The following is a 26846-nucleotide window of genomic DNA, read 5'->3' as shown; positions in this document are numbered from 1 at the left end:
GGAGAGACTCGAATTTCTCAGATTACAGATCAGTCATACAGATGGAATGGGGTCTGCACAGCCCTGTGTTTCTGCACAGCCCTGCGTCTCCGCACAGCCCTGCGTTTCTGCACAGCCCTGTGTTTCTGCACAGCCCTGCGTCTCCGCACAGCCCTGCGTTTCTGCACAGCCCTGCGTTTCTGCACAGCCCTGAGTCTCCGCACAGCCTTGCGTTTCTGCACAGCCCTGCGTCTCCGCACAGCCGAGTCTCCGCACAGCCTTGCGTTTCTGCACAGCCCAGCGTCTCTGCACAGCCCTGCGTTTCTGCACAGCCCTGCGTCTCCGCACAGCCTTGCGTTTCTGCACAGCCCTGTGTCTCTGCACAGCCCTGCGTTTCTGCACAGCCCTGCGTTTCTGCACAGCCCTGCGTCTCCGCACAGCCCTGCGTATCCGCACAGCACTGCATTTCTGCACAGCCCTGTGTCTCCGCACAGCCCTGTGTCTCCGCACAGCCCTGCGTTTCTGCACAGCCCTGCGTCTCTCCACAGCCCTGCGTCTCAGCACAGCCCTGCGTTTCTGCACAGCCCTGCGTTTCTGCACAGCCCTGCGTTTCTGCACAGCCCTGTGTCTCCGCACAGCCCTGCGTTTCTGCACAGCCCTGCGTCGCTGCACAGCCCTGCGTTTCTGCACAGCCCTGCGTTTCCGCACAGCCCTGCGTTTCCGCACAGCCCTGCGTTTCTGCACAGCCCTGCGTTTCCGCACAGCCCTGCGTTTCTGCACAGCCCTGTGTCTCCGCACAGCCCTGCGTTTCTGCACAGCCCTGTGTCTCCGCACAGCCCTGCGTTTCTGCACAGCCCTGCGTCGCTGCACAGCCCTGCGTTTCTGCACAGCCCTGCGTTTCCGCACAGCCCTGCGTTTCCGCACAGCCCTGCGTTTCTGCACAGCCCTGCGTCTCTCCACAGCCCTGCGTCTCAGCACAGCCCTGCGTCTCCGCACAGCCCTGCGTTTCCGCACAGCCCTGCTTTTCTGCAAAGCCCTGCGTCTCTCCACAGCCCTGCGTTTCTGCACAGCCCTGCGTTTCTGCACAGCCCTGTGTCTCCGCACAGCCCTGCGTTTCTGCACAGCCCTGCGTCGCTGCACAGCCCTGCGTTTCTGCACAGCCCTGCGTTTCCGCACAGCCCTGCGTTTCCGCACAGCCCTGCGTTTCTGCACAGCCCTGCGTTTCCGCAAAGCCCTGCGTTTCTGCACAGCCCTGTGTCTCCGCACAGCCCTGCGTTTCTGCACAGCCCTGTGTCTCCGCACAGCCCTGCGTTTCTGCACAGCCCTGCGTCTCCGCACAGCCCTGCGTCTCCGCACAGCCCTGCGTCTCAGCACAGCCCTGCGTCTCCGCACAGCCCTGCGTTTCCGCACAGCCCTGCGTTTCTGCACAGCCCTGCGTCGCTGCACAGCCCTGCGTTTCTGCACAGCCCTGCGTTTCCGCACAGCCCTGCGTCTCAGCACAGCCCTGCGTTTCTGCACAGCCCTGCGTTTCCGCACAGCCCTGCGTCTCAGCACAGCCCTGCGTTTCTGCACAGCCCTGCGTTTCCGCACAGCCCTGCGTCTCAGCACAGTCCTGCGTCTGAATTAAACCTGGTCCAAAGAGAGACACCGAATGGATTTATTTAACGGCAAATTGTTCCTCAACATTGTGACAAAGCTGCAAAAGTTTACTGTTTAATTGCTTGAGATCATTTCAAGTCCAATGATGCGCCGGTTAGGTGGGGTTACGGGGATATAGTGGGCGTAGGTCGGGGCCTCTTGCTAGGGCCGGTGCAAACTGGATGGGCCGAATGGCCTCCTTCTGCACTGTAGGGATTCTACAGATTTTATGGATATGGAATTCTGGTGAAACCAGACCAGACTACATTAGGTTGAGAGAACATTGAACTGTCTGCCAGATACTCTGAGCGAGATTTCAACTCATTCAAATCCCATTCACTGGCACGGAATTAAAATCGAGCCCAGTCCAAATTCAAATCCCAGGTTAACACACGGTTTAGGCCCAGCCGGTCTCAATGGGAATATTGATGATGTCGACTTGCTTTGGCCACCAGATGGAGCACCGGGATGCAGTGAAAGTCACGACAAAACCTGGAAAAGTCTGGCCAAAGTCTGCTTTGGGAAATGCTTCTTGTATTGCAGCAAGTTGTTTGAAACACCGATAGTAAAGAGTGAGACTCCACCTTGAACATTAATCTCTTTCAAACACTGATGGACCCGGCATTTACTCCAGTTATACACGACTGCAATAGAATCGGAGAATGATAGAGTACAGGCAGCCATTCGGCCCATTGAGTCTCTGCCAGCTCCTTGGTGGAGTAATTGAATTGACCCCAAGCTTTTTCTCTTTCCGTATAGTTCTGTAAATTTTTATCTCTTCGACAATTCATCCAATTCGCTTTTAAAAGTTACTCCCGAAGCCACATGTGCAAGCAGAATGCTCCAGAACACAAGAACTCGCTGCTTTTATTTCCTCATGTCACCTCTGTTTCTTTTGTCAATCACCTCAAATCTGCGTAACCTGCTGACCAACCCGTCTGCCAGCTTTTCCTTATTTGTGAGAGGTCTTCAAAATGTGCGAAACGGGATAGACTTCGAACAGATCCAGCGACTCAAGAGCGGGCATCCACGAGACGCTGTGGACCATCAACGGCTTCACAATTGCACTCAGCCAGAATCTGTAACCTCATGGCCCAGCTTATCCCTCCCCCCCCCCCCACTCTACCGCCAAGCCAGGGGATCAAACCCCCGCTCAACCAGCAGCAACACCAGGCATACCGAAAACTGAGGTGTCAACCTGGCGAAGCGACCTGTGTGCCAAACAGCATAAGCAGCGAAACGTTCTCACAACCATGGATCATATCTAAGCTCCGCAGTCCTGCCACATCCAGCCCTGAATGGTGGTGGACAATTAAACAACTCACTGGAGGAGGAGGCTCCACAAATGTCCCCATCCTCAATGGTGGAGTAATAGTACTGACGATTTGTCCTCCACAACCTGCTGTGTACCTAGTCAAGCTGCTCCAGTACAGCTACAACACTGGCATCTACTCAGCAATGTGGAAAATTACCCAGGTGTACCATGCACACAAGGAACAGGACAAATCCAACCCAGCCAATTACCGCCCTATCAGTCTGCTCTCAATCATCAGAAAAGTGGTAGAAGGAGTCATCAACAGTGTTATCAAGTGACACTTACTCCGCCAGGGTCACTCAGCTCCTGACCTCATTACAGCCTTGGTTCAAATAAGGACAATGTGCAGAATGCCAACGTTGAGGTGAGATGACTGCCCTTGACATCAAGGCAGCATTTGACAGAGTGTGGCATCAAGGAGCCCGAGCTAAACTGGAGTCAATGGGAATCAGAGGAAAACTCATTGATCAGAAACTGAACTGGACGAGCTATTTTTAAAAAATTATTTATGGGATGTGGGCTTCACTGGCGAGGCCAGTATTTATTGCCCATCCTTAGTTGCCCTTCAGAAGGACAATTATAAATACTATGTCTACCAGAGTAGGTCAAAGGCTAGGAATCCTACAGCAAGGAACTGACCTTCTGACTTCCCTAAACCTGTCTACTATCTACAAGGCACAAGTCAGGAGTGTGATGGAAAACTCTCCACCTGCCTGGATGAGCGCAGCTCCAGCAACACTCTAGAAACTTAACACCATCCAGGACAAAGCAGCCCCCCTTGATTGTTCCCCCATCAACAAATATTCAAACCCTCCATCACCGACGGACAGTGGCAGCCGAGTGCAGTTACTCATCAAGGTTCCTAACGCAGCACGTTCCAAACCCACGACCGCTACCATCTAGAAGGACAAGAGCAGCAGATACCTGGGAACCCCACCACCTGGGGGTTCCCCACTAAGTCACCATCCTGACTTGGAAATATAACGCCGCTCCTTCACTGTCGTTGGGTCAAAATCCTGGAACACTATCCCTAACAGCACAGTGGTTGTACCTACACCTCAGGGGCTGCAGCGGTTCAAAAGGGCAGCTCGCCACCACCTTCTGAAGGGCAACTAGGGATGGGCAAGAAACGCTGGCCTAGCCAGCGACTCATTCCAGGTTGTGACCCATGCCCTGACCAGTCAGCTTGCCCAACTGGGAGATCTTCGCGGAGGAGGCTGATGAAGAGAGTGGCTCCAGGTCCACCATTCGATTCAGGTTGTGGAGGGTCAATCAGAGGGGGAGGGTTTGTGCCTCAGTAAAAGAAGCAGTGGTCACGGCTGGGAGGCCACGTGGGCCGACACCGGGTCTGCTGCCGGCGCTTGTCGGGCTTGGGGGGGATGTCAGTGGGGAGGGAGGGGGGGGGGTTCTCAGTGGGGAGGGGGGGGGTTCTCAGTGGGGAGGGGGGGGGTTCTCAGTGGGGAGGGGAGGGGGGGGTTCTCAGTGGGGAGGGGGGGTTCTCAGTGGGGAGGGAGGGGGGGGGTTCTCAGTGGGGAGGGAGGGGGGGGTTCTCAGTGGGGAGGGAGGGGGGGGGACTGGCAATAAAATGAAACAGATCGCCGACCTGACCTTTTTGGCTGAGTAGCCAGTCTCCACCTGCCACAGGGCGATCTTGCCAGGGGTCAATTCCCTGACCTGACCTCGGCCCTCTCAGGCCTGCCTCGGCGGGTCTGAAACGATTCCGCCCGTCCGCACGGTTTCTGTCTGCACAGTTGCGGCCGTAGAGCTGCCGAGCGTTTGCAGCGCTCCCCGTTTTTACGTCAGATTAGATCAGAACAAAGCTCGCCGGCCCCAAACGTTAACTCTGATTTCCCAATCACGCGTCGTTCAAAATGGCGTCACGGTGACAGGGCAGGGAAAATAAAAATAACAAGAACGTGGCCCCCAGTCGCTCGAAACCCTATTCAGTGGCCTGAATATGAAAGGTGGAACTCAGATTGTACATTGGTCAGAGTTTAGGCCGAGATTCTGGGGCAGTGCTGCCCCCACCATCATGCATCAACGTTGACAGTAGCGGGACTGGTAGAACCCGCAAAGCGGGGGGGGGGGATGTGGAAAATCTTGCCGAAGGTGTGTAACGTAGCCTATCGCGGATATATAGCCATCTAGTCTACTGTGCAACCTGTGATGCTGATCATCTGTCACAGCAGAGAAGCTTTACCACGGAGAAAATTTGTCCGCAGAAGGCGAGGGGCGAGGAGAGAGAGAAAGAGATAAAGGAAGGGAGGAGAGGGGAGGGGAAACAGTGTGAGGAGGGGAGAAAAAAGGTGAGGGAAAGAGTAAAGGGAGGGGAGCAGACAGTAGCGGAGGTAAATAGCGGGGAAGGAAAGGAAGAGGGAGGAGGAGGGAGAGGGGGGGGAAGAAAAGGAGAGAGCAAGCGAGAACAGACTTACTCCTTACCATCGATCCTTTAACACCTGGAGGCCCTGGAGGACCCGTTTCGCCACGATCACCCTGTGGAAACAAGAGGAGATGCCATTCAGTGGAATTCCACAATACCGACAGCATACCTTCTCCAAGAACAGGTTAGATGGGCCAAGCTCTCTAGGTTGCAACGTGTACCTTCGTTGATTCAGCACAGCATGATGATGTTTCGTAACTGCGCTTTTACCTCGAGTGAAATGTACTGTTCCAATGCAATCCCGCTCTGGGTCTGTGGGGACAGAGGGACCTGGGCGATCATGTGCATAGACCTTTGAAGGTGGCATAGGGGGAGGCGGTGGTCTAGTGGTATTGTCACTGGACTCGTTCGGACACCCAGATTAATGGCTGGGGACCTGGGTTCAAATCCCACCCCGGCAGGTGAAAGATATCTGGAATGATATGGGGCTGGATTCTCCGATTTGAAGCCAGTGGTAAAGCCCCTGGCGGATATGGCCGGAGAATGGCTGGGTCTGTGGCCGTGCGTGCCTACGGCGCCAGCCTGAAGCGGCCGTGCCGTGCAACATGCGTGGCGCGCATGCGTGGCGCACGCGGACCCGGCCTGCCACATACCGTCCCCCGGACCACCCCCATAGGTGCCCCCAGCCCTCCTTGCCCGGGGAGCGGCTCTCACCCGACAGCGGCGGCGCTGGGCTCAGTCCGCAGCCACCACGTTGCTTTCACGGAAATGGCGTGAGTGACCCACGCCGCCGGGAACTCAGCCCATCGGGGGGTGGGGGGGGGGGGGGCAGAACATCAGGGGAGGGCCTCAGGTGACGTCCTGAGGCCGTCCATGCGGCGGGGACCGTACCGTTTTGGAGTGGGCGGAGAATCGCAAAAGCGGCGTCGCCCCCGATTTCAGCGAAAACGGGGATTCTCCGGCCGATGGCGAACGCGATTTCGGTGTCGGAGACCCGAGAATCCAGCCCAAAAAGTCTAATGATGACCATGAAGCCATCGTCAGTTTTCGTAAAAACCCACCTGGTTCACAAATGTTCCAGAACCACAGCAGTGTGAATGACTCTTCACTGAAACAAGCCACTTAGTTAAAGGGCAATTAGGGATGGGAAATGCTGGTCCAACCAGCGATGCCCACATCCCTTGAACCAACAAAAGAAAATATATTGATAGACATATTGAGAAAGTGATCAGCAAAGTTATGCAACCTTGAGCTTCATAAATAGAGGCTTCGTGGGCAGAATCAGGAGATGTTACGCTGAACTTTTCTAAAGCTCTGGTTGGACCACAGCAAGAGGATTGAGTCCAATTCTGGTCACCGCACTCCCGGAATAACGTGAAACTCTTTGAGACAATGTGGGGGCGATTTACCTGAATGCTTCCGTTCAGGTAAATGAGGGATTTTAGCTACAAGGTGTGGTTGGAGAAGCCGGAGTTGTTCTCCTGGGAGCGAAGGACATTGGGGGGGGGTGATCTAGAGGTGCACAAGATGATGACAGGTTTAGATAAGGTAGACAAAGAAAAGATGTTCCCATTGGCTGATGATAGCAGGGATTTGACGGGCTGAATGGCTTCCTGCCATGCCATAATGACTGTGAAACTCAACCAATACGATACTGGCTGGGGAGCATTGGGCCAGTGGTTGTGAAAGGCTACATTATTGCATGTTTCTCTTGCAATTTGGATTCGAGATACCGATTGCAGTAAATGCAACATTAGGAATGCTCGTGCCTGGCTCGAAACCGTACTGCAGGGTTCAGGAAACACACAAAGCCAAGAATGGCGCTGGGATGCTTTTGGGGTTTTGGGTTGATCGTTACGACACTCTTTCGCACTGGGAGGTGGTCGCTGCTGAGGCTGGCAGGAGACCTCGAGAGCTCAGACAGATCGGTTTAAAAACTATATGAAAACTCAGGTGGCCACGGAAGGAAGGGGGAAACTCCACTGAGGTGAGGCAATGGATGGGGCTGCTGGCACTGCCTTTCCTGCTTTGCACTTCTCCAGCTACAGTGACCCTCACCCTGGGGCTGGTGTGTGGGGACCGCCTCCGTGAATCAGATCCCTTCCCTATGTGGCGGAGGGGTGGGGGGAGGGGGGCACATCAGCAAAATGCTGGGAGCTCTGTTAAATGGCCCTGAATTGGTAAGTTCATCCGCGTTCCCCGATAATTATCATAGAATTTACAGTGCAGAAGGAGGCCATTCGGCCCACCCAGTCTGCACGGCCCTCGTAAAGAGCACCCTACTTAAGCCCACACCTCCACCCTATCCGATAACCCAGTAACCCCATTGTTGCGACCATCAATTCACTCGAGACAAGAGTAGAGGTAAACCGTGGCTTTAATCAACTTAGAACAGTGCCTGCCTGCGACTGATCCAATCCTGAGAACCGCCTACAGGTCGACTGCTCTTTATACCTCCCTTCAAGGGGGAGGAGCCATGGTCGGAGCCCATACATGCCTCAACATGTTCCCCTATGGATATTGCCATACAATGGCCCATAGGAGAAGCCCACAAGGGCAACAGCACAGATACAAATACACAGGTGGATTATTGGCATAATACATTCAACACACCCACCTATCCTTTTTTCTTTGGACACCAAGGGCAATTTAGCACGGCCAGTCCACCTAACCTGCACATCTTTGGACTGTGGGAGGAAACCGGAGCACCCGGAGGAAACCCACGCACACACGGGGAGAACGTGCAGACTCCGCACAGACAGTGACCCGAGCTGGGAATCAAACCTGGGACCCCGCCGCTGTGAAGCATCAGGGCTAACCACTGTGATAGAACATAGAACATAGAACATAGAACACTACAGCGCAGTACGGGCCCTTCGACCTGTGAAACCATCTGAAGCCTATCTGACCTACACTATTCCATTTTCATCCATATGTCTATCCAGTGACCACTCAAATGCCCTTAAAGTTGGCGAGTCTACTACTGTTGCAGGCAGGGCGTTCCACACCCCTACTACTCTCTGAGTAAAGAAACTGCCTCTGACATCTGTCCTATATCTATCACCCCTCAATTTAAAGCTATGTCCCCTCGTGTTGGTCATCACCATCCGAGGAAAAAGACTCTCACTGTCCACCCTATCTAACCCTCTGACTATCTTCTATGTCTCTATCAAGTCACCTCTCAGCCTTCTCCTCTCTAACGAAAACAACCTCAATTCCCTGAGCCTTTCCTCGTAAGACCTTCCCTCCATACCAGGCAACATCCTAATAAATCTCCTCTGAACCCTTTCCAAAGCTTCCACATCCTTCCTATAATGTGGTGACCAGAACTGCACGCAGTACTCCAGGTGCGGCCGCACCAGAGTTATGTACAGCTGAAGCATGACCTTGTGGCTCCGAATCTCAATCCCCCTGCTTATAAAGGCTAGCACACCATATGCCTTCTTAACAGCCCTATTAACCTGGGTGGCAACTTTCAGGGATTTATGTACCTGGATGCCGAGATCTCTCTGTTCATCTACACTACCAAGAATCTTGCCATTAGCCCAGTACTCTGCATTCCTGTTACTCCTTCCAAAGTGAACCACCTCACACTTTTCCGCATTAAACTCCATCTGCCACCTCTCAGCCCAGCTCTGCAGCTTATCTATGATACTGTGCTAACCCTGAGGAAGGGAAAGAGCCCTTCCTCATGGGCCTGGTCTGCGTGCGACTCCCGTCCCACGGTGCATGGTCGATCAAAACGTTCGCCGGGGGAACTCCGGATTGGTGTCTGACCAGTAAGCACCGTGGGGAGTGCAGCACTCCCTCCATACTGCGCTGCAGGGCCAGCTTCCATCTTGGAGCTCAGATCTCTGGGAGTTGAACACACAGCCCCTGACTCAAGAAGCCAGAGCCCGCTGAGTTACAGCTGACACCGTTAGAAGAGGCCATGATCCCAAATAAAAACTGGATTAGGGAGACCTTTCCTTCCAAAAGTGGGGGCTTTGAAAAGCACTTGAAGGAGAAAGGAATGGAAGGATATAAGTAGAAGGATATATTGATGGAGGTCTGTGAAGAAGGATGGAAGGAGATTCATGTGGAGCAAAATCTCTGGCACGGACCAGTCGGATTAAATGCCTGTTTCTGTGTCCAATTACTATCGGATAACACTATACAACACTGGGCAGCACAGTAGCACAGTGGTTAGCACTGTTGCTTCACAGTGCCATGAACTCTGGAACATTGGTCTGACTGGGCTATTAGCTCAGTCACATTACCACTAGGCCGCAGGTGGAGGAGGCAGGGAGCTATCTTGCTGGTAAAGCTGGCGAACACGACTGGCATTAGCCTTTTGAACTCCAGTGTGTCGCCAGGTTTAGACGCCACTGTATTCCCATCACTTCTGTTCAAATGACCCTTACGAACACGCTGATATTCAAGTGTCATTTAAATGCTTCCTGCATTCCAATAGCTCACTTCGATCGCAAATTATTGGCTGTGCGTTTATTGTACCTTTTCTCCAACTTTCCCGAGTTCTCCTATTGGTCCCATGAATCCTGGCTCTCCCTGGTAAAGGAAAACAAGTGGAAAAGTTATTTTGTTACACAGAGGAAAATCAAGGTTTGCAGCACATTCAGTCCCCGACCATTTCACCCCTCTTTCCAGCGATCCAGTCAAAACAATGATTGCACATTGGAAGCAAAGGGTGCGCTTCCGAACAGCTTTGAAGCACGTTAGAACATAAGAGATAGGAGCAAGAGTAGGCCACTCGGCCCTTTGACTCTGCTCCCCTGTTCAATAAAATGATCGCGGCTCCTTTATCACCTTCCTGCACTATCCCCATTTTCCTTCATTTTCTTTGCATCAACAAACCTATCAACCTCTCCTTTGAATAGGCTCAATAGCTGAGCATGACTCTTATAGAACGTAGAACATACAGTGCAGAAGGAGGCCATTCGGCCCATTGAGTGTGCATCGACCCATTTAAGCCCTCACCTAATTGCGTAACCCAATAACCCCTCCTAACCTTTTTGGACACTGCGGGCAATTTATCTTGGCCAATCCACCTAACCTGCACGTCTTTGGACTGTGGGAGGAAACTGGAGCACCCGGAGGAAGCCGACGCAGACACGGGGAGGACGTGCAGACTCCGCAAAGACAGTGACACAGCGGGGAATCGAACCTGGGACCCTGGCGCTGTGAAGCCATAGTGCTAGACACTTGTGCTACCGTGCTGCCCTTGGTAGTACCGTGCTCTCTCGGTAGCAGAGAATGTAGAAGACTCCCGGTAGGAGAAGAAACTTCTCCTCACCTCAGTTATAAATGGCCCACACCAGGGGCAGAATTCTCCCCCCCCCCCATGCCGGGTGGGAGAATTGCCAGGGCACCGAGCGAGTCCCGCCACGCCGCCCCAGCACCCTCACGCGATTCTCCCCCCCCCCCCCCCCCCCAAACCGGCGCGGCGAGATTCACGGCTGGCCGCTGGGAGAATCGCCGCTCGCCGTTTGTAACGGGCGAGCGGCGATTCTCTGTCCCGGCTGGGCCGAGCGGCCTGCCCAACACGACAGGTTCCTGCCGGCGCCGTCCACACCTGGTCGCTGCCGGCGGGAACAGCGCGGGAACGATGGGGGAGCGGCCTGTGGGGGGGGGGGGGGGGGTGAGAGGGGGGCCTCAAAAGGGGTCTGGCCCGCGATCGGTGCCCACTGATCGGCGGGCCAGCCTCTCTGAAGGAGGAACTCCTTTCCTTCGCCGCCCCGCAAGATCCATCTGACATCTTCTTGCGGGGCGGCCGTGGGGAGAACGGCAACCGCGCATGCGCGGGTGACGTCATTTACGCGGCGCCGGCCGCGTCGTTTACGTGGCCCCGCTTTTATGTGGCGCCAAGGCCCAGCGCACGCAAATGACGCGGTGCCGCTCCTAGCCCCTCGGGGGCGGGAGAATAGGGGGCTGGGAGCAACCTCCGACCCCGGAGTGAAACACTCCGGTTTCCACTCCGGCGTCGGGACTTAGTCTCCCGATGGGAGAATCCCGCCCCTTATTCTGAGACTGTGGCCGAATGCTCGAGATTTCCCAGCCAAGGAAACATTTTCTCAGCATCTAACCTGTCACCTCCCCTAAAGGTTTGTGTACATTTTAGTGAGATCACCTCTCATTCTTCCAAATTCAAGGAATTAAAGGCCTGCACTATTCAATCTCGTCTCACAGGACAATCTCCGTCCCCGATTCCAGGGATGAATCCCTCTTTTGCGAAGGGTTCAGATGTGTTTTCTCCTTTACAGATCGATCAGTGGGACGGCTGCAGTTCACGTTGGGGGGGGGGGGACTGTCATTGCCTTAAAATATGTGCCGCACCCTCAAAGTAGACAGGTGGAGAATGTAAAAAGCCAAATATGGTGGAAAGATCTGAAGCAAACTAACCGGCGGGAATGCTGTGAGACTGGGTGGAATTCTAGATTTACATCCCAATTTTTCCAATCGTTCATAGGATGTGGGCATCGCTGGCTAGGCCTTGCATTTATTGTCCATCTTTAATTGCTCTTGAGAAGGTGGTGGGGAGCTGCTACCTTGAACCGCTGCAGCCCCTGAGATGTAGGTACGTCCACTGTGCTGCTAGGAAGAGAATTCCAGGATTTTGATCCAGCAAGTGAAGGAACGGTCGATATATTTCCAAGTCAGGGTGGTGTGCGGCCTGGACAGGACCTTGTAAGTGGTGATGTTCCCACATGTCTTCTGCCCTTGTTCCTCCAGGTGGTAGAGTTCATGTATTTGGGAGGTCTGTCAATGGAGTCTTGCTGAGTTCCTGCAGTGCATCTTGTAGATGGCGCACACGGCTGTCGCTGTGCACCAGTGGCAGAGGGGGTGGACGTTGAAGGCGGTGGATGAAGTGCCGATCAAGCGGGGGCTGCTTTGTCCTGGATGGTGTCGAGCTTCTCGAGTGTTGTTGGAGCTGCGCTCATCCAGGCAAGTGGAGAGTGTTCCATCACACTCCTGGCCTGTGTCTTGTAGACCAGGGGTGGGCAAACTACGGCCCGCGGGCCGCATGCGGCCCGCCAAAGGTATTTCTTCGGCCCACCAAGTCATTAAAAAAAAAAGAATTTTTTTTTTTAATTTTTTTTTTTTTTTTTTTAATTTTTTTTTAAGGTTAATGGGGGGGGGGGCTGTTGGGTTACTTACTGGTATAGGGTGGATACGTTGACTTGAGTAGGGTGATCATTGCTCGGCACAACGTCGAGGGCCGAAGGGCCTGTTCTGTGCTGTACTGTTCTATGTTCTATATGAGGCGCCCAGAATCATAACCGGGTGAAGTAATTATTTTACTTAATATACTATGCGGCCCTTTGTGAATTGTGAATTTCTGAATGTGGCCCTTGCACGGAAAAGTTTGCCCACCCCTGTTGTAGACAGACGGTGGTCAGGCTTTGGGGAGTCAGGTGAGCTCCTAACCTCTGACCTGTTTGTGTCCAGCTGGTCCAGTTAAATTGAGAGGGTAACCCTGAGGGTATTGATGATGCTGCATCGCTTTCCGCAAGAGACTAAAATCGAGCAGAGTGGAAAAGCAGATTAGCACCGAATCCAGTCAGGTTAGATTAAAATTGCCCCATTGTGTCATCTCTGGCTAGTCAACTCCAAAGTGGCAGGAGACTAAGATTCATGAGTTGTCAAGCAACCAGGCCCTTGCATAAATGGATTGTAAAGATAATTTTAAAATATTTCCATGGCTGCCGGGGTACGAGCTGCAAAATGCAAAATTTTCACGGGACATTATCAAAAGATCAGAAGGCCAAAGGCTTGGCCATAATGGTTAAACTCGACCCCAACAGTTGTGATGACAACTCTTTCCTTGCTCCATCCACACACTAGTCTGATTATCACCCATGGTGGATGTAATGAATCTCAGAATAGATGACAGATTGTTTTGAAAGTCAGGTAGTTATTCACACATCGTTAACTCTGCTAATCAATAGGACATTCATCCTCACTTTACTGCACGGGTTTTTTTTTTAGAAGCAAGAACGGACAGCCCTTGCCCTTCGTAAGGGATTAAGGGTTATGGTGTTCGGGCCGGAAAGTGGAGCTGAGTCCACAAAAGATCAGCCATGATCTCATTGAATGGCGGAGCAGGCTCGAGGGGCCAGATGGCCGACTCCTGCTCCTAGTTCTTATGTTCTTATGTTCACCCGGGAAATGAGGACTGCTGGGGTTCCGGAGAATATTACTCGTGAAAGCGCACAGGAAAATCATTCCCTTTACTTCCCGAGTACTGACACTGCACAGATGTTTCTCTTTAGAGGATTCAGAATTCTGGAACACAAGAATTTCTTCCGTGTTGTTGCCCATTTCAATGGTAATTCAGTTGGGACGGCAACAGCCCATTGGATCAGAACTGAAATTCCTCCTGGACTCCCAAATCTCAGCCGCATCATTTTCCATTCGTCTGTCCAACATCTGCAAGGCACAAGTCAGGAGTGTGGTGGAATACTCTCCACTAGCCTGGATGAGCGCAGCTCCAACAACACTCAAGAAGCTTGACACCATCCAGGACAAAGCAGCCCCGCTTGATTGGCAGCCCATCCACCACCTTCAACATTCACTCTCTCCACCACAGAGGAACAGTGGCAGCCGTGTGTACCACCTACAAGATGCACCGCAGCAACTCGCCAAGACCCCTTTGAAAGCACCTTCCAAACCCGTGACCACTGCCACCTAAAAGGACAAGGGCAGCGGATACCTGGGAGCGCCAACACCTGGAAGTTCCCCTCCAGGTCACTGCCCATCCTGATCTGGAATCGGCCGTTCCTTCACTTTCTCGGGATCAAAATCCTGGAACTCCCTCCCTAACAGCACTGGGGGTGTACCTACGCCACTTGGCTGCAGCGGTTCAAGGCGTCGGCTCATTGACACCTTCCCGGGAGCAGCGAGGGATGAGCAGTAAATGCTAGGCCCAGCCAGCAGTACCCACACCCCTTGAATGAATAAAAAGAGGTGACTTGGTCCATTGCGTCTGTGCTGGCTGTTTCATAGAGGAACTCAGTTAGTCCCACCCCTTTTACTCCTATATACCCCTGCAATTGCTTTTTCCTTAGAAACAAGGAAACAACCTATTGTTTACATCCCAGTGCGTCACCAGACTGGACCATTCTCCTGTATTTCAGACCTCTGGGCAGCCGAAATTGCCGACTCAACACCGATTCAGAAATTATCCATTCTTCTTTTTTTAAATATAAATTTAAGAGTATCCAATTCTATTTTTTCCAAATTAAGGGGCAATTTAACGTGGCCAATCCACCTACCCGGCTTTTCTTTTTGGGTTGTGTGGGTGAGACCCACGCAGACACGGGGAGAATGTGCAAACTCCACTCAGACAGGGACCCGGGGCCGGGATCGACCCCGGATCTTCGGCGGCGTAAGGCAGAAGAGTTAACCACTGCCCCACCGTGCCGCCCTATCCAGGGGCTGGTTTAGCTCACTGGGCTAAATCGCTGACTTTTAAAGCAGACCAAGCAGGCCAGCAGCACGGTTCGATTCCCGTACCAGCCTCCCCGGACAGGCGTCGGAATGTGGCGACTAGGGGCTTTTCACAGTAACTTCATTGAAGCCTACTCGTGACAATAAGCGATTTTCATTTCATTTCATTTCTTCTTTAAATGCTTGAACCACGATTGTTGTTCCTCAAATGTTATAGTAATTTTACAGATCCGAGCTTTAGTTGGTGAGGTTGTCCTGTCACACTTCAGCTGAGAAACTCAAGCTACCAAAAGTATGTGGTTTAGACAGTGAGCAGGCCAATGGTTTCCCGCTATTTGCCAATGTAGGATCACTTGTAGGGGAGGTGGGACGCGGTGACGTAATGGTGTTTTCACTGGACTAGTAACCCCGAGAACCAGGGCAGCACGGTAGCATTGTGGATAGCACAATTGCTTCACAGCTCCAGGGTCCCAGGTTCGATTCTGGCTTGGGTCACTGTCTGTGTGGAGTCTGCATGTTCTCCCCGTGTCTGCGTGGGTTTCCTCCGGGTGCTCCGATTTCCTCCCACAGTCCAAAGATGTGCAGGTTAGGTGGATTGGCCGTGATAAATTGCCCTTAGTGTTGGGTGGGGTTACTGGGTTATGGGGATAAGGTGGCGGTGTTGACCTTGGGTAGGGTGCTCTTTCCAAGAGCCGGTGCAGACTCGATGGGCCGAATGGCCTCCTTCTGCACTGTAAATTCTATGATAATTCTATGAACCAGGGCAATGTTCGAATTCGACCGGGGCAGATGGTGGAAATTGATTTCAATAAATAGAAATCTGGAATTAAAAGTCTAATGATGACCATGAAACCATTGCCGATTGTCATAAAAACCCATCTGGATCACTCATGCATTTTAGGGAAGGAAATCTGCCGCCCTTACCTGGTCTGGCCTACATGTGACTCCAGGCCCACAGCGATGCGATTGACTCTTAAGTAGCCTCTGAAATGGCCGAGCGAGACGCTCAGCTCAAGGGCAATTAGGGATGGGCAATAAATGCTAACCCAGCCAGCGACACCATCATCCGATGAATGAATGAAATAAAAACATTATAATTGAATAGGGATGGGGCGGCATGGTGGCACAGTGGTTAGCACTGCTGCCTCACGGTGCCGAGGTCCCAGGTTTGATCCCGGCTCTGGGTCACCGTCCGTGTGGAGTTTGCACATTCTCCCCGTGTTTGCGTGGGTTATGCCCCCACAACCCAAAGATGTGTTGGGTAGGTGGATTGGTCACGCTAAATTGCCCCTAAATTGGAAAAAAATCAATTGGACACTCTAAAACGTAAAGAAAAATAAATAATTGAAGAGGGAATTGAATCTCTCCTTTGCAAAGTGCATCTCCTTGCTATGCTGACGCACGTTAATACACCCACGTGTTACAGCAACATACCCACAGAATAACTCAGCTTACAATTCATAGCCAGAGGATTTGAGTATAGGAATAGGGATGTTTTACTGAAATTGTACGTGGCGTTGGTGCGGCCACATCTGGAGTATTGTGCGCAGTTTTGGCGTCCTTATCTGAGGAAGGATGTTCTTGCTATGGAGAGAGTGCAGCGAAGGTTTACCAGACTGATTCCTGGGATGGCCGGACTGTCATATGAGGAGAGACTAAGTCGGTTAGGATTATATTCATTGGGGTTTAGAAGAGTGAGAGCCGGTCTCATAGAAACTTATAAAATTCTAACAGAGTAGATTCAGAAAGAATGTTCCCGATGGGAGAGTCCAGAACCAGGGGTCATTGTTGTGGATAAGGCCTTTTAGGACTGAGGTGAGGAGTAATTTCTTCACCCAGAGAGCGGGGAATCTGTGGAATTCACTACCACAGAAAATAGTTGAGGCCAAAACATTGTGTAATTTCAGGAAGGAATTAGATACAGCTCTTGGGGCTAAAGGGGGTCACAGGATATGGGGGGGGATTAGGGTATCGAACTTGATGATCAGCCAGGATCATAATGAGTGGCGGAGCAGGCTCGAAGGGCCAAATGGCCTCCTCCTGCTTCTATTTTCTCTGTTTCTATGTCATCATTGGTTGCAGTCCTATTCTGCTGGTTACCTCTGAAATATATTTCATAAACTTGTTTAAAGAAATACGACAGTGAAAAAACAAACAAAAGGCGCATAACGATTAGGATGCTTGTGAAAACTTATCAGACGCAAGTTGATCTGGAAATAAGACATTCTACTGAGCTTGACTAACAACGGCCAATTTAACCAACTATGCCGTAACGTTGACTCTGAATTGAACTGTAATTTTCAGAGTATTCCAATGTACCAAACCATGTACCTGTCTGTCTCATTAGAATGGACTTGTAGTTCAAGCATACTACTCAACCCCTATTTGAAATATCCCCCAACAGTCTGTATTTTCACTGGTCAGGGCATTTAAATGTTGCCACTTCACTGCAATTTAACCATGTTCCATGTACTGAGACTGATAAAAGTTAATTTCCAATCAGGTCAAAATGGTTAACTTTCAGGTCCAAGCTCGCTACAGATTAACCAGCGATCAGCACGGTATAAAACAATTCTGCTTCTGCGATGAGAATGAGACGGCACCTACCTGTTCCCCGACCTTCCCCACCTTCCCAGACTCGCCAGGTTCACCCTAGGGTTAAGAGAACAAAGAGAATCTCAGCATGTGCATTTTCAGAGTAAAAGCATCTTTCGAGAGCTTGAAAGTTCTTTCCAAACGTTGTTTAATTTCCCCAGGCTTTCTGTAGCAGGGGAAAATCTGTTCCTTTGCAATCTATAGATAGGAAGACACAGAGTCAAGGGGAGGGGGAGGGGGCTGAATAAATCTTTTCTAGAGTTTAAAAAAAATAAATTTAGAGTGCCCAATTCATTTTTATTTTCCAATTAAAGGGCAATTTAGCGTGGTCAATCCACCTACCCTGCACATCTTTGGGTTATGGGGGCGAAGCCACGCAAACACGGGGAGAAAGTGCAAACTCCACACAGACAGATCACCGACAGTCTTCAGGGAGGATTTCTTGTCCGTCCATTAAGAAAGGAGCAGTAGTGGGTGTTGATTTTGATTTGATGTGACTTATTGTCACATGTACCGAAGTACAGTGAAAAGTATTTTTCTGTGGCTGAGGGAACGTACATAATAGACAAGAAGAATAATCAACAGAGAACATTGACAAATGGTACATCGACAAACAGAGATTGGTTACAGTGCGGAACAAGGGGCCAAACAAAGCAAATACATAAGCAAGAGCAGCATAGGGCGTCGTGAATAGTGTTCTTACAGGGAACAGATCAGTCCGAGGGGGAGTCGTTGAGGAGTCTGGTAGCTGTGGGGAAGAAGCTGTTCCTATGTCTGGATGTGCGGGTCTTCAGACTTCTGTACCTTCTGCCTGATGGAAGGGTCTGGAAGAAGGCAATGCCTGGGTGGGAGGGGTCTCTGACAATGCTGTCTGCCTTCCTGAGGCAGTGGGAGGTGTAGACAGAATCAATGGGAGGGTGGCAAGCTTGTGTGATGCGTTGGGCTGCGTTCACTGCACTCTGCAGTTTCTTGCGATCTTGGGCCGAGCAGTTGCCATACCGAGCTGTGATGCAGCCGGATAGAATGCTCTCTATCGCACATCTGCAGAAGTTTGAGAGAGTTGATGCATACATGCCAAATTTCTTTAGCTTCCGTAGGAAGTAGAGACGTAGTTGGGCTTTCTTGACTGTTGCATCATCGTGAGTGGACCAGGACAGACTGTTGGTGATGGTGACCCCTCAGGAACTTAAAGCTATCGACCATCTCCACTTTGGAGCCATTGATGCAGATGGGAGTGTGTATCGTGCTGCGCTTCCTGAAGTCAATGATCAGTTCCTTGGTCTTTCTGACATTTAGAGAGACTTTGATTTATTGTTTTTACAATTGCGTTAACTTTGTTTTTACTAAGTAAATGTTTGTGGAACTTTGCAGGATCAAAGCAGGGGAAGGATGGCGCTGCCAATGGCTGTGGAGGTGACTGAATGTCTTTGTGTAAGGATCCTTCCCGACTGGAGCAGGAGATATCTCCGACAACTCCAAGTTCACCATCCACTGCTCCAGAATGGGGGGAGCCGATTGCTGTTCATGTCAGGACATTGTTTTCTCTCTGAGCAGAGAAAAGCAGGTGAAGTGTGCACATGGTTTTGCCAGTATATCAGGCATTCCGATGCCATGGACTGCACCCACATGGCTTTGTCGGTGCCACATCTAAATGCGATGGATTCCACCCACTGAGCATGCAGCTGGCGTACGACCACATCATGCAGGTCAATGCCCAAAATCCTGGCAACAGTCGTGACGCTTTCATTCTGAGCCAATCCGTTGAACCCTCAGTGCTTGAGTCACCACGATAAATCTGAGGGTGGCTGCAGGGTGACCAGAGCTATGCACTGACCGCTTGGCACAAAGTGCGGCCAGCATGCACACAAGGAGAGTCAGGCTGCTATAGGGCGAGGGCTCTGCATCCTGCACCACTCGCAAGTAGCCCTGCAGAATCTACCGGAATGTGCGGCACGATTTATTATGGTCGCTGCACCATGGCCCATTTCGCCATCACGAGGGCATGACCCTTGCCACCATGGATACGGTGAGCAGCTGAGGAGGGAGATAGAAGGGGAGCGCCGTATCCTCTTGGAATGGGCCAACGGGTCAGACCACGCTTCTAGCAAATGCAACCCCAAACCAGCATTCTACTCACCTTGCTTTCCACCCCTCACTGACTATCACAGCGTCACCGAGCTACAAGGTGACAATAAAAGCCACCACAAAATGGTGGATTGACAGAGACGGGGGAATGAATGATCCTGAAAGAGGACGAGCCCCACAAAGCCACAGCCGCTCCCCTGGCGCCTCAGAAATGCGCGGAGGACAGATTGCTGGATTTCTCTGATATCCTCAAGCCCCTCGGACCACCACAGCCATGGCGGCAGCCTGCTGAGATTACACAACGTCAGTCCGTGCTGCCAGTGCAGCATTCAGAGCCTGGGTGGCTTCTGCTGCAGTGGAAGCTGAGATATCGCCCACCCTGATCTTGCCCCATGTTTGGGTCCACAAGAGATGAGTGACCCACCCTGGAATGCATGGCTCCAAGCTCTGCATAAAACCCTGTGCCAAGTTGCTGTCAGAGTCCATAATGTTTCTCCACGGCGACAGCAGGATTTTGACTAATGCTTCAAGCATGTAATAGGTTTTTCAAACGTTTTTTCTCAGGACACACTTGTGCCAACAGTCCAACCTACGGGACCCACGCCGGCCGACCTTCGTGACCCAGGCCATGTTCGCTTAACTGCAATGTGAAAGGGGAGCCTGCTTGGCCTTCACGGTCTCACTTGAATCAAGTTCAAAGGAGCAGAGGACAATACACATACCATGTGTAGACTTCAGCCAGTTCCTTTGTGCCGTCTTCATCTTTATGGAAACGGAAAGTCCAACCTCGCACATGTAGGTCATTGTCAAGGGCAATAGCAACAGAATGCTTGTTTTACTCAGCACTGGATACTTCTGGGAGGTGCTACACCAGAATGCTGACAGCCCCATGGGACTTCGGTGTGTTTTTAATGTGCGATCACAGGTCAGCTACAGCAGTGTAGTCTTTTCATTTGGTGTCAGCTGTAAGTTAATAACTGACTCTGGGGCCTCAACCTCAAAGGAATTTTTTACCCACCACTTTCAAAATCTGAAACTTCTCCTCTCATTTGCCAGTACTCCCCTGCATTTGACACGGGCTTTACATCGTTATTTGCATTGGCACATACCTCAAGATATTATCTTTACTTTGCTTTGTTCCCGAGTTAAGTTTCTTCTTTGTAGGCTGTGAACCGGAGGCCGTGGAGCTCTGCACAGTGCTAACACTAGCACTGCTCTGTCCTGCCCTGGACTCTCCTGCGCAGCTCTCTCCAGCAGATTCTGTTGTGAAATCCTGTCCAGTACGTTTACTGCCTATTTGAGTCTCTGGCCGACTCTTACTTTTAAGAAAACGGTCCACTTGCTTTGCTTTCCAGCAGCTAGAAGAAGCTCTCCTCTGTAATTTGGCGGCAAAAGCACGTACATAGAGGATGCTTGATGTCAGGCATACGTGCAGGACACGTGACCTGCTCCCTGCTGCCACTTCTGGCCGGAAGCCTCCACACTGTCTCATTTATTTTCGGTGAAAAGGCAGCAGCGACGGCCATTTTCAATGTAGAAGCAGGTAAGCGGCCATTGGCCGTTTCTTCCGCAATTGGGAACACCATGGAAATGCCGCGACCAATCGCTCTGCCACCCTCCCAACACACGCCTGCGACCCACCCATGGGCTGTAACCCACACTTTCACCATTTGTTTGAATCCCACTCCACTGAGGTCCTCATCTCGAACCTCTGCTCGTGAGACCTCACCCTCCGGACAACCTCACCCTCCCTCGCGTCAACACCAAGCACAAAGCAAGTCAAAGGGAGCTCCGAGCAAAGCTCCATGGCGACCAGAGTTTAGCGTTGCTCAGGCAACCTCTCGGGAAACGGGTCAGCTGCAGGGTTAAAGGTCGAGAAAATGATGACCACCCTCCCTCGACAGGTTCCAGTTTACCCTGTGCGGGAAATTCCCTCACTATGGAATTCTCAGTGGGGCAGGGTTTCCAAGGTCAGGAACAGAGGCTGGCCGGGCAGCTGTTTGTCCCACTCCGTTTGCGGTGTCAGCCACTGTGGTCAAGTCGGGTTCCAGATCAGCGGCCTCACAAGCTGCCAGGCGGACCGACACAGGCTCAGCAAGGGCCTCCTTAAAGGTAACGTTGAGGAAGGAGGCCGAATGGGATTTTCTAGTTTCATAAGAGCATAATAAGTCCATAGGAGCAAAATTAGGCCACTCGGCCCATCGAGTCTGCTCTGCCATTCAATCATGGCTGATATTTTTCTCATCCCCGTTCTCCTGCCTTCTCCCCATAACCCATGATCTCCTTATTAATCAAGAACCTGTCTGTGGTAGTATGGCTAGAGAGATCCTATTACCGGAGAACCAAGCGGCCATTGGTACAGCAGCCTCGCTGCCCATTGGCCCAGGCAAGTCATGTGCCTCTCTGCCAATTGGTTGTGGCTGGTCATGTGACTCCCCGCCGCTTGGCTGAGAGGTCGGTAGCTCCACCTACAAGGCGGGGTATAAGAGCTCGTGTTGGCTGGCAGTCGGCCTTTCTCTGTATGACCACTGCCGGGCTCACTCTAGTGTATTAAAGCCTGTTGTTTGGAACTTCACTACGACTCGAGTCCAATTGATGGTGCATCACTGTCTATCTCTGTCTTAAAGACACCCAGTGAATTGGCCTCCACAACCTTCTGCGGCAAAGAGTTCCGCAGATTCAACACCCTCTGGCTGAAGAAATCCCTCCTCATCTCTGTTTTAAAGGATCGTCCCTTTAGTCTGAGATTGTGTCCTCCGGTTCTAGTTTTTCCTACAAGTGGAAACATCCTCTCCACGCCCACTCTATCCATGGGGGTGGCTTAACTGCTTCGAGGCAGGTACCCAGCAGCAGGTCAGCGGGTCCAGCATTCTTCTGGCCTACTGCCTCTGCCCTCCCTCCCCTCCCCACCTGCCAGGGAGTGAATGCAGCCAAAGGCTACCTCATAGAGGGATTCTCACCCCGTCCCCTCAACAGCATGGGGTGAGCAGCTTTCTCTACTTTTAAATTAAATGGATGATGAAGAAGTTTCTGCAGAAGTTTTGAAGTGCCCTCTCATTTACTTACCTTGTACAGCTCCTCTCAAACTGGAAGGTCTCTGATTGGCCCTGCAGCTTTCAGAGACCGCCCACTGCCCTAAATTGAGCAGGGAACCCATCGCCATAACAACCCCGGTAAGCGACTGCTCCCCCCCCCCCTCCCCTGCCAACAAGGGGTGGGCCTGGGACCAGGAATCACTCTCAGCCCCTGTTTCCCATCACCAAAGTTGAAAATTCAGCCCACTTTCTGCCGATTAAATTGCGTGTTCCACACTGAAATGATTATACGGGGCTCTGATTCGCAGCTGCAAATTTAATGGTCAGTCTGATTACAGGTTTGGAGGAGTGTTAAGTGCATAACTGTCGAAAGATTGAACACACATTACTGCACAGGGAATGGGTGTAGCAAAAGAATAAAGCTAAAGTTGGTTCCAGTTCACAGAACATGTAATGCTCAAAAATGCATGAAATTGCTTTGCTCAGACAAGCTTGCTAACTCCATTGGGTAGTGGCCCATAATGCCTCATCGTTTCTTTTTGCCACCCTCATGGAGCCTTCTGCGCGTTTCTAGTGCTTTTAAATAAGCAAATTGGGCTGCGTGACTAAGACAAGGGCCTGATTGCAAAACGTGATTTGAGAGCTGGGTGGTGGGCAAGCGCGATGCAATTGTCTGCCAGCTGGTTAGATTCTAACTCCACCCTGGATGCCCACCACAGTTCCAGGGCATCATCCGAGCTTTGACAGGAAACCAATGTTTAATTAAAGCGAGTTCAACACTTGCTGCTTTACATTCACTTTAACCTCCGCCAGGGAACAGTGAACACCCAGGCAGCGCTGGTTCCCCGTGGCCCAATCTGATCCAGCTCTGCTTAAACCAAATCCAGGCTCACTTCAGAAGTTTGAGGAAAGGGTTGGATTTTCATCCCAATTCCCCGATCTCTGTACCAGTTGTCTGCCGCAGGATGTACAAGTTGCATTCAGTACTTCTTGCATGGGTCACTAGACAACAGTGACAAAATGCAAAAGCGTGTGCACGGACAGACAGACCTGGGGGGGGGGGGGGGGGGGGGGGGGGGGGTCCAAGACCATCAAATTTGAAGGTGACAGGATAATAGCGAGCAAAGCATGTGGGTTCCTGAGCTTTATTTGTAAAGGTATCGGCTACAAATCCATGGAGGCTTTGATGAAACTTGTAACGCACTAGTTCGACCACCACTAGGGTATTGCGTCCAGTTCTGATCACCGTACTTCAGGAAGGATGTGAGGGCCCCTGAGAATTTTACCAGAAGAGTTCCACGGATAAGGGAACTTAGCTACAAGGTTAGATTAGAGAAGCTGGGCGTGTTCTCTTTGTAGAAAAGGAAATCAAGGGGAGACTTGATAGATGATGTGCCGGATTATGAGAAGTTCAAATAAAGTAGACGGGGAGAAAATGTTCACATTATTTTCTGCTACAAATGGCGTGATCGCTGCACCTGTAAAGCAGCTCGCTGCCGCGGCGCAGCGTGGCTGATAGATACCCTGCTCCCGGGATCAACCCCGGACACAGCGCCTTGCAAGATCTAACGCCGTCTCGCGAGTAGCTGCAATGTAAATCCTGCCCACTGTGGGCAGCATCACTTTCAGGCAAATCGGCAGATTAAAGCGAGGAGGCTAGTCCCACTTTACTGTGTAGTTTCCCAAGGTGTGGGATCCACCTCCTTTCGCCATGGAGACCTCGGGCGAGCGCGGTTCAGTACTGGTCTCCACAAACGGGGACCAGACGGAACAGCACCCGTGGGGGTTTCCCAGGGGATCAGAGGCTCCCAGGTGCATGCCCTTTGGGTAGGGTGGCAGCCTGGTATTGCTGGTGCCACCCTGATAGTGGCAACCTGACACCCTGGCAGTGCCACCTGGTGCATGCCCTTTGGGTAGGGTGGCAGCCTGGCACTGCTAGTGCCACCCTGATAGTGGCAACCTGACACCCTGGCAGTGCCACCTGGTGCCCAGGTGCCTGCCCTTTGGGGAGGGTGGCACTCTGGCACTGCTGGTGCCACCCTGATAGTGGCAACCTGACACCCTGGCAGTGCCACCTGGTGCCCAGGTGCACGCCCTTTGGGGAGGGTGGCAGCCTGGCACTGCCCAGGTGGCACTGCCAAGGTGCCAGGTTGGTACTTTTTGCGCAGTGGTGATCGAGCCAGGGGTGCCCTGTGTGGGAGTGGGGAGACCCTCCCATAGTGAATTGGGGCTTGGAGGAGGGGGGGGGGGGGGGGGGGGTCGGGATCAGGACACAAGTTAAAAATGGCGTCCGGATCGCTTGCTCCTGAGGGGTTCTGCCGAGTAAAGCACCTTAGTGCACAAACGGGGCTGCACGTTACCCGCTGAGGTACCCTATCCAATCCGAGTGACGTTTGATCGCGTTGTGTTTCTTGCCGCTGCGAGCACTAGGAAACACGCAGCTGAGCACGCTCACGATGCAACTTTGTTCTCATTTAGTGAAATCCCGCCCACAGACTGGGGGACACGGATTTTGGGCAAGAGGTGCAGGGCGGATGTGAGGAAGAGCATCCTTACACAGCGAGTGGTCATGGCCTGGAACTCACTCCCTCCTAAGGGTGGTGGAAGCAAAGATGACAAATGATTCCAAAACAAAATTGGAAGGGGATTGGAGGGAACTAAATGTTCAGGGTCACTGGGAGCCAGCATGAATTGATGAGTCAAATAGCCTCTTGCTGTCACACAATGACTATGTCTAGTTTCGGAAGTCAGATCGGTACCTTGACAAAGCTTTACAGTGATCTTTGGACAGATGTGAACATCGCTCGTTTGAGGAAACAAATTGTGACATGCAGATTTAGCATTTTACTATTTCGCTGTAACTGGAGTTAAATGTACCTGAAGCATCCAAAATCCAATCCAGATTGTTACATCTACCTAACGCTTACCTTAGGACCATCAGGTCCTGGTTTTCCTGGAAATCCTTTCCTCCCAGGACGTCCCTGGAATGATACATAGAAATGGAACAAAATTAATTCCACATGTTGGAACGAACAAATTAATTCCAAAACCCATTCAGAAGAGTAGGAAATAGCAGGCGCGATGCAGGCACCGTGTTGTGTCCGGCACAGAACGGGGGCGTGATCCAGATCGTGCTGGGCTCCGCGGGTCAGGTGATTTGCGATGAGCTCGGCTTCCGGTGTGAAGCCTGATTTGAGCCTTGCCCGTGATTCTCCCGTAGCACCCAGGTCTGCGCTGGGCACATCGTGGTGGCTGAATCGTGCCTGAAATCTTTGTAAGTTGCAAATGTTCATTACTCGTCATTAAAATGTTGGCCTTTATAGCTAAAGGGATAGGGTATAAAGGTAGAGAAGTGTTGCTGCAACTGTACAAGGCGTTGGTGAGATCGCACCTGGAGTATCGTGCACAGTATTAGTCCCCTTATTTGAGGAGGGATGTAGTTGCATTCGAGCCAGTTCAGAGGAGGTTCACTGGATTGATTCCAGAGATGAGGGATTTATTTTATGAAGAAAGATTGAGCAGTTTAGGCTGAGACTTGGCTGAAAAGCCAAGTCCCTATCTATCTCCTAATGCAAATGTTTAAAAATCCTAACTAATGTTCTTTTGAATCCACTTCACTACGACCTCTTATTACCAATGTATGCATTCAGCACCTTTACCTCTTTTATCTCTCAACTCTCCCAGACAAGTTGTCTCTATTAACCTTTCCTCAGCTTATCTAAATTATACACATTCCAAAATAGCACAATATTTCGCAAAACATATTTTTTTAAATTGGCTGTCATAGAACAAAACTAAGCAGATTTAGGACGTGGTAGATAATAAGGTTCCAGGACCCATTTTGAGTTACTGAGGCACATCGCTGATGGGCAGAAAACTTGGTAGAAATGCTTCAGTTACCCTCGTGGCAGAAACTGCGGCATTCACACACATCAACTTTACCGTCGGCGATCAGAATTGGGAAGCCTGGCTAATTATTTTTTTCAATGCTTTCTAGTCGAGTGATTTGCAGGCAAATTGTAGGCATCCAATGTCAACACAACTGTGATCAGTAAATGTTAGCAGTGATGGCTGGTGTCAGGCAGGAGATGGGCACCCCCCAGGAGATGGGCACCCCCCCCCATAAAAATGGTCTTAACCCCTTTAACCAGCTTGCCAAACCCCTCATTCCCCTCGCTGAGGCCTGCCAGCTAGGCCCCACCAACACCTACTTTCAGTCTTCAGTCCAACCTCTATTGGCTTCTCTTGTTTGGAGATTGGCTGCAGTCCCACCAGTGGCCACCGCTCAAACCTGGCGCTGCTGGGACTCCGCAGCTGCCGGCCAATCACCGCAAATGGGCTCAGAAGTCCCTCCCTGAGCTAATTCACCGTC

The 26846-nt window shown here is 51.5% G+C and overlaps 1 protein-coding gene across 2 annotated transcripts in view; it reads right to left on the bottom strand.

Moving 5' to 3' along the window:
* The window catches only part of LOC119955649 (collagen alpha-1(XXVII) chain B-like), a 605839-nt gene that overhangs the window by 242315 nt on the left and 336678 nt on the right, over positions 1-26846 (bottom strand). For both annotated transcript variants that reach the window (XM_038782071.1, XM_038782070.1), the window contains exons 23-26: positions 25402-25455; positions 17367-17411; positions 9807-9860; positions 5372-5425 (exon numbers count right to left, since the gene is read on the bottom strand). In XM_038782071.1, coding sequence (XP_038637999.1) covers positions 5372-5425; positions 9807-9860; positions 17367-17411; positions 25402-25455 — 207 coding nt within the window. The remainder of the gene's footprint in view (positions 1-5371; positions 5426-9806; positions 9861-17366; positions 17412-25401; positions 25456-26846) is intronic.

This window comes from Scyliorhinus canicula, chromosome 21 (genome assembly GCF_902713615.1).
Source record: "Scyliorhinus canicula chromosome 21, sScyCan1.1, whole genome shotgun sequence".
NCBI lineage: Eukaryota > Metazoa > Chordata > Chondrichthyes > Carcharhiniformes > Scyliorhinidae > Scyliorhinus > Scyliorhinus canicula.
This window is presented reverse-complemented; position numbering and strand designations above follow the sequence as displayed.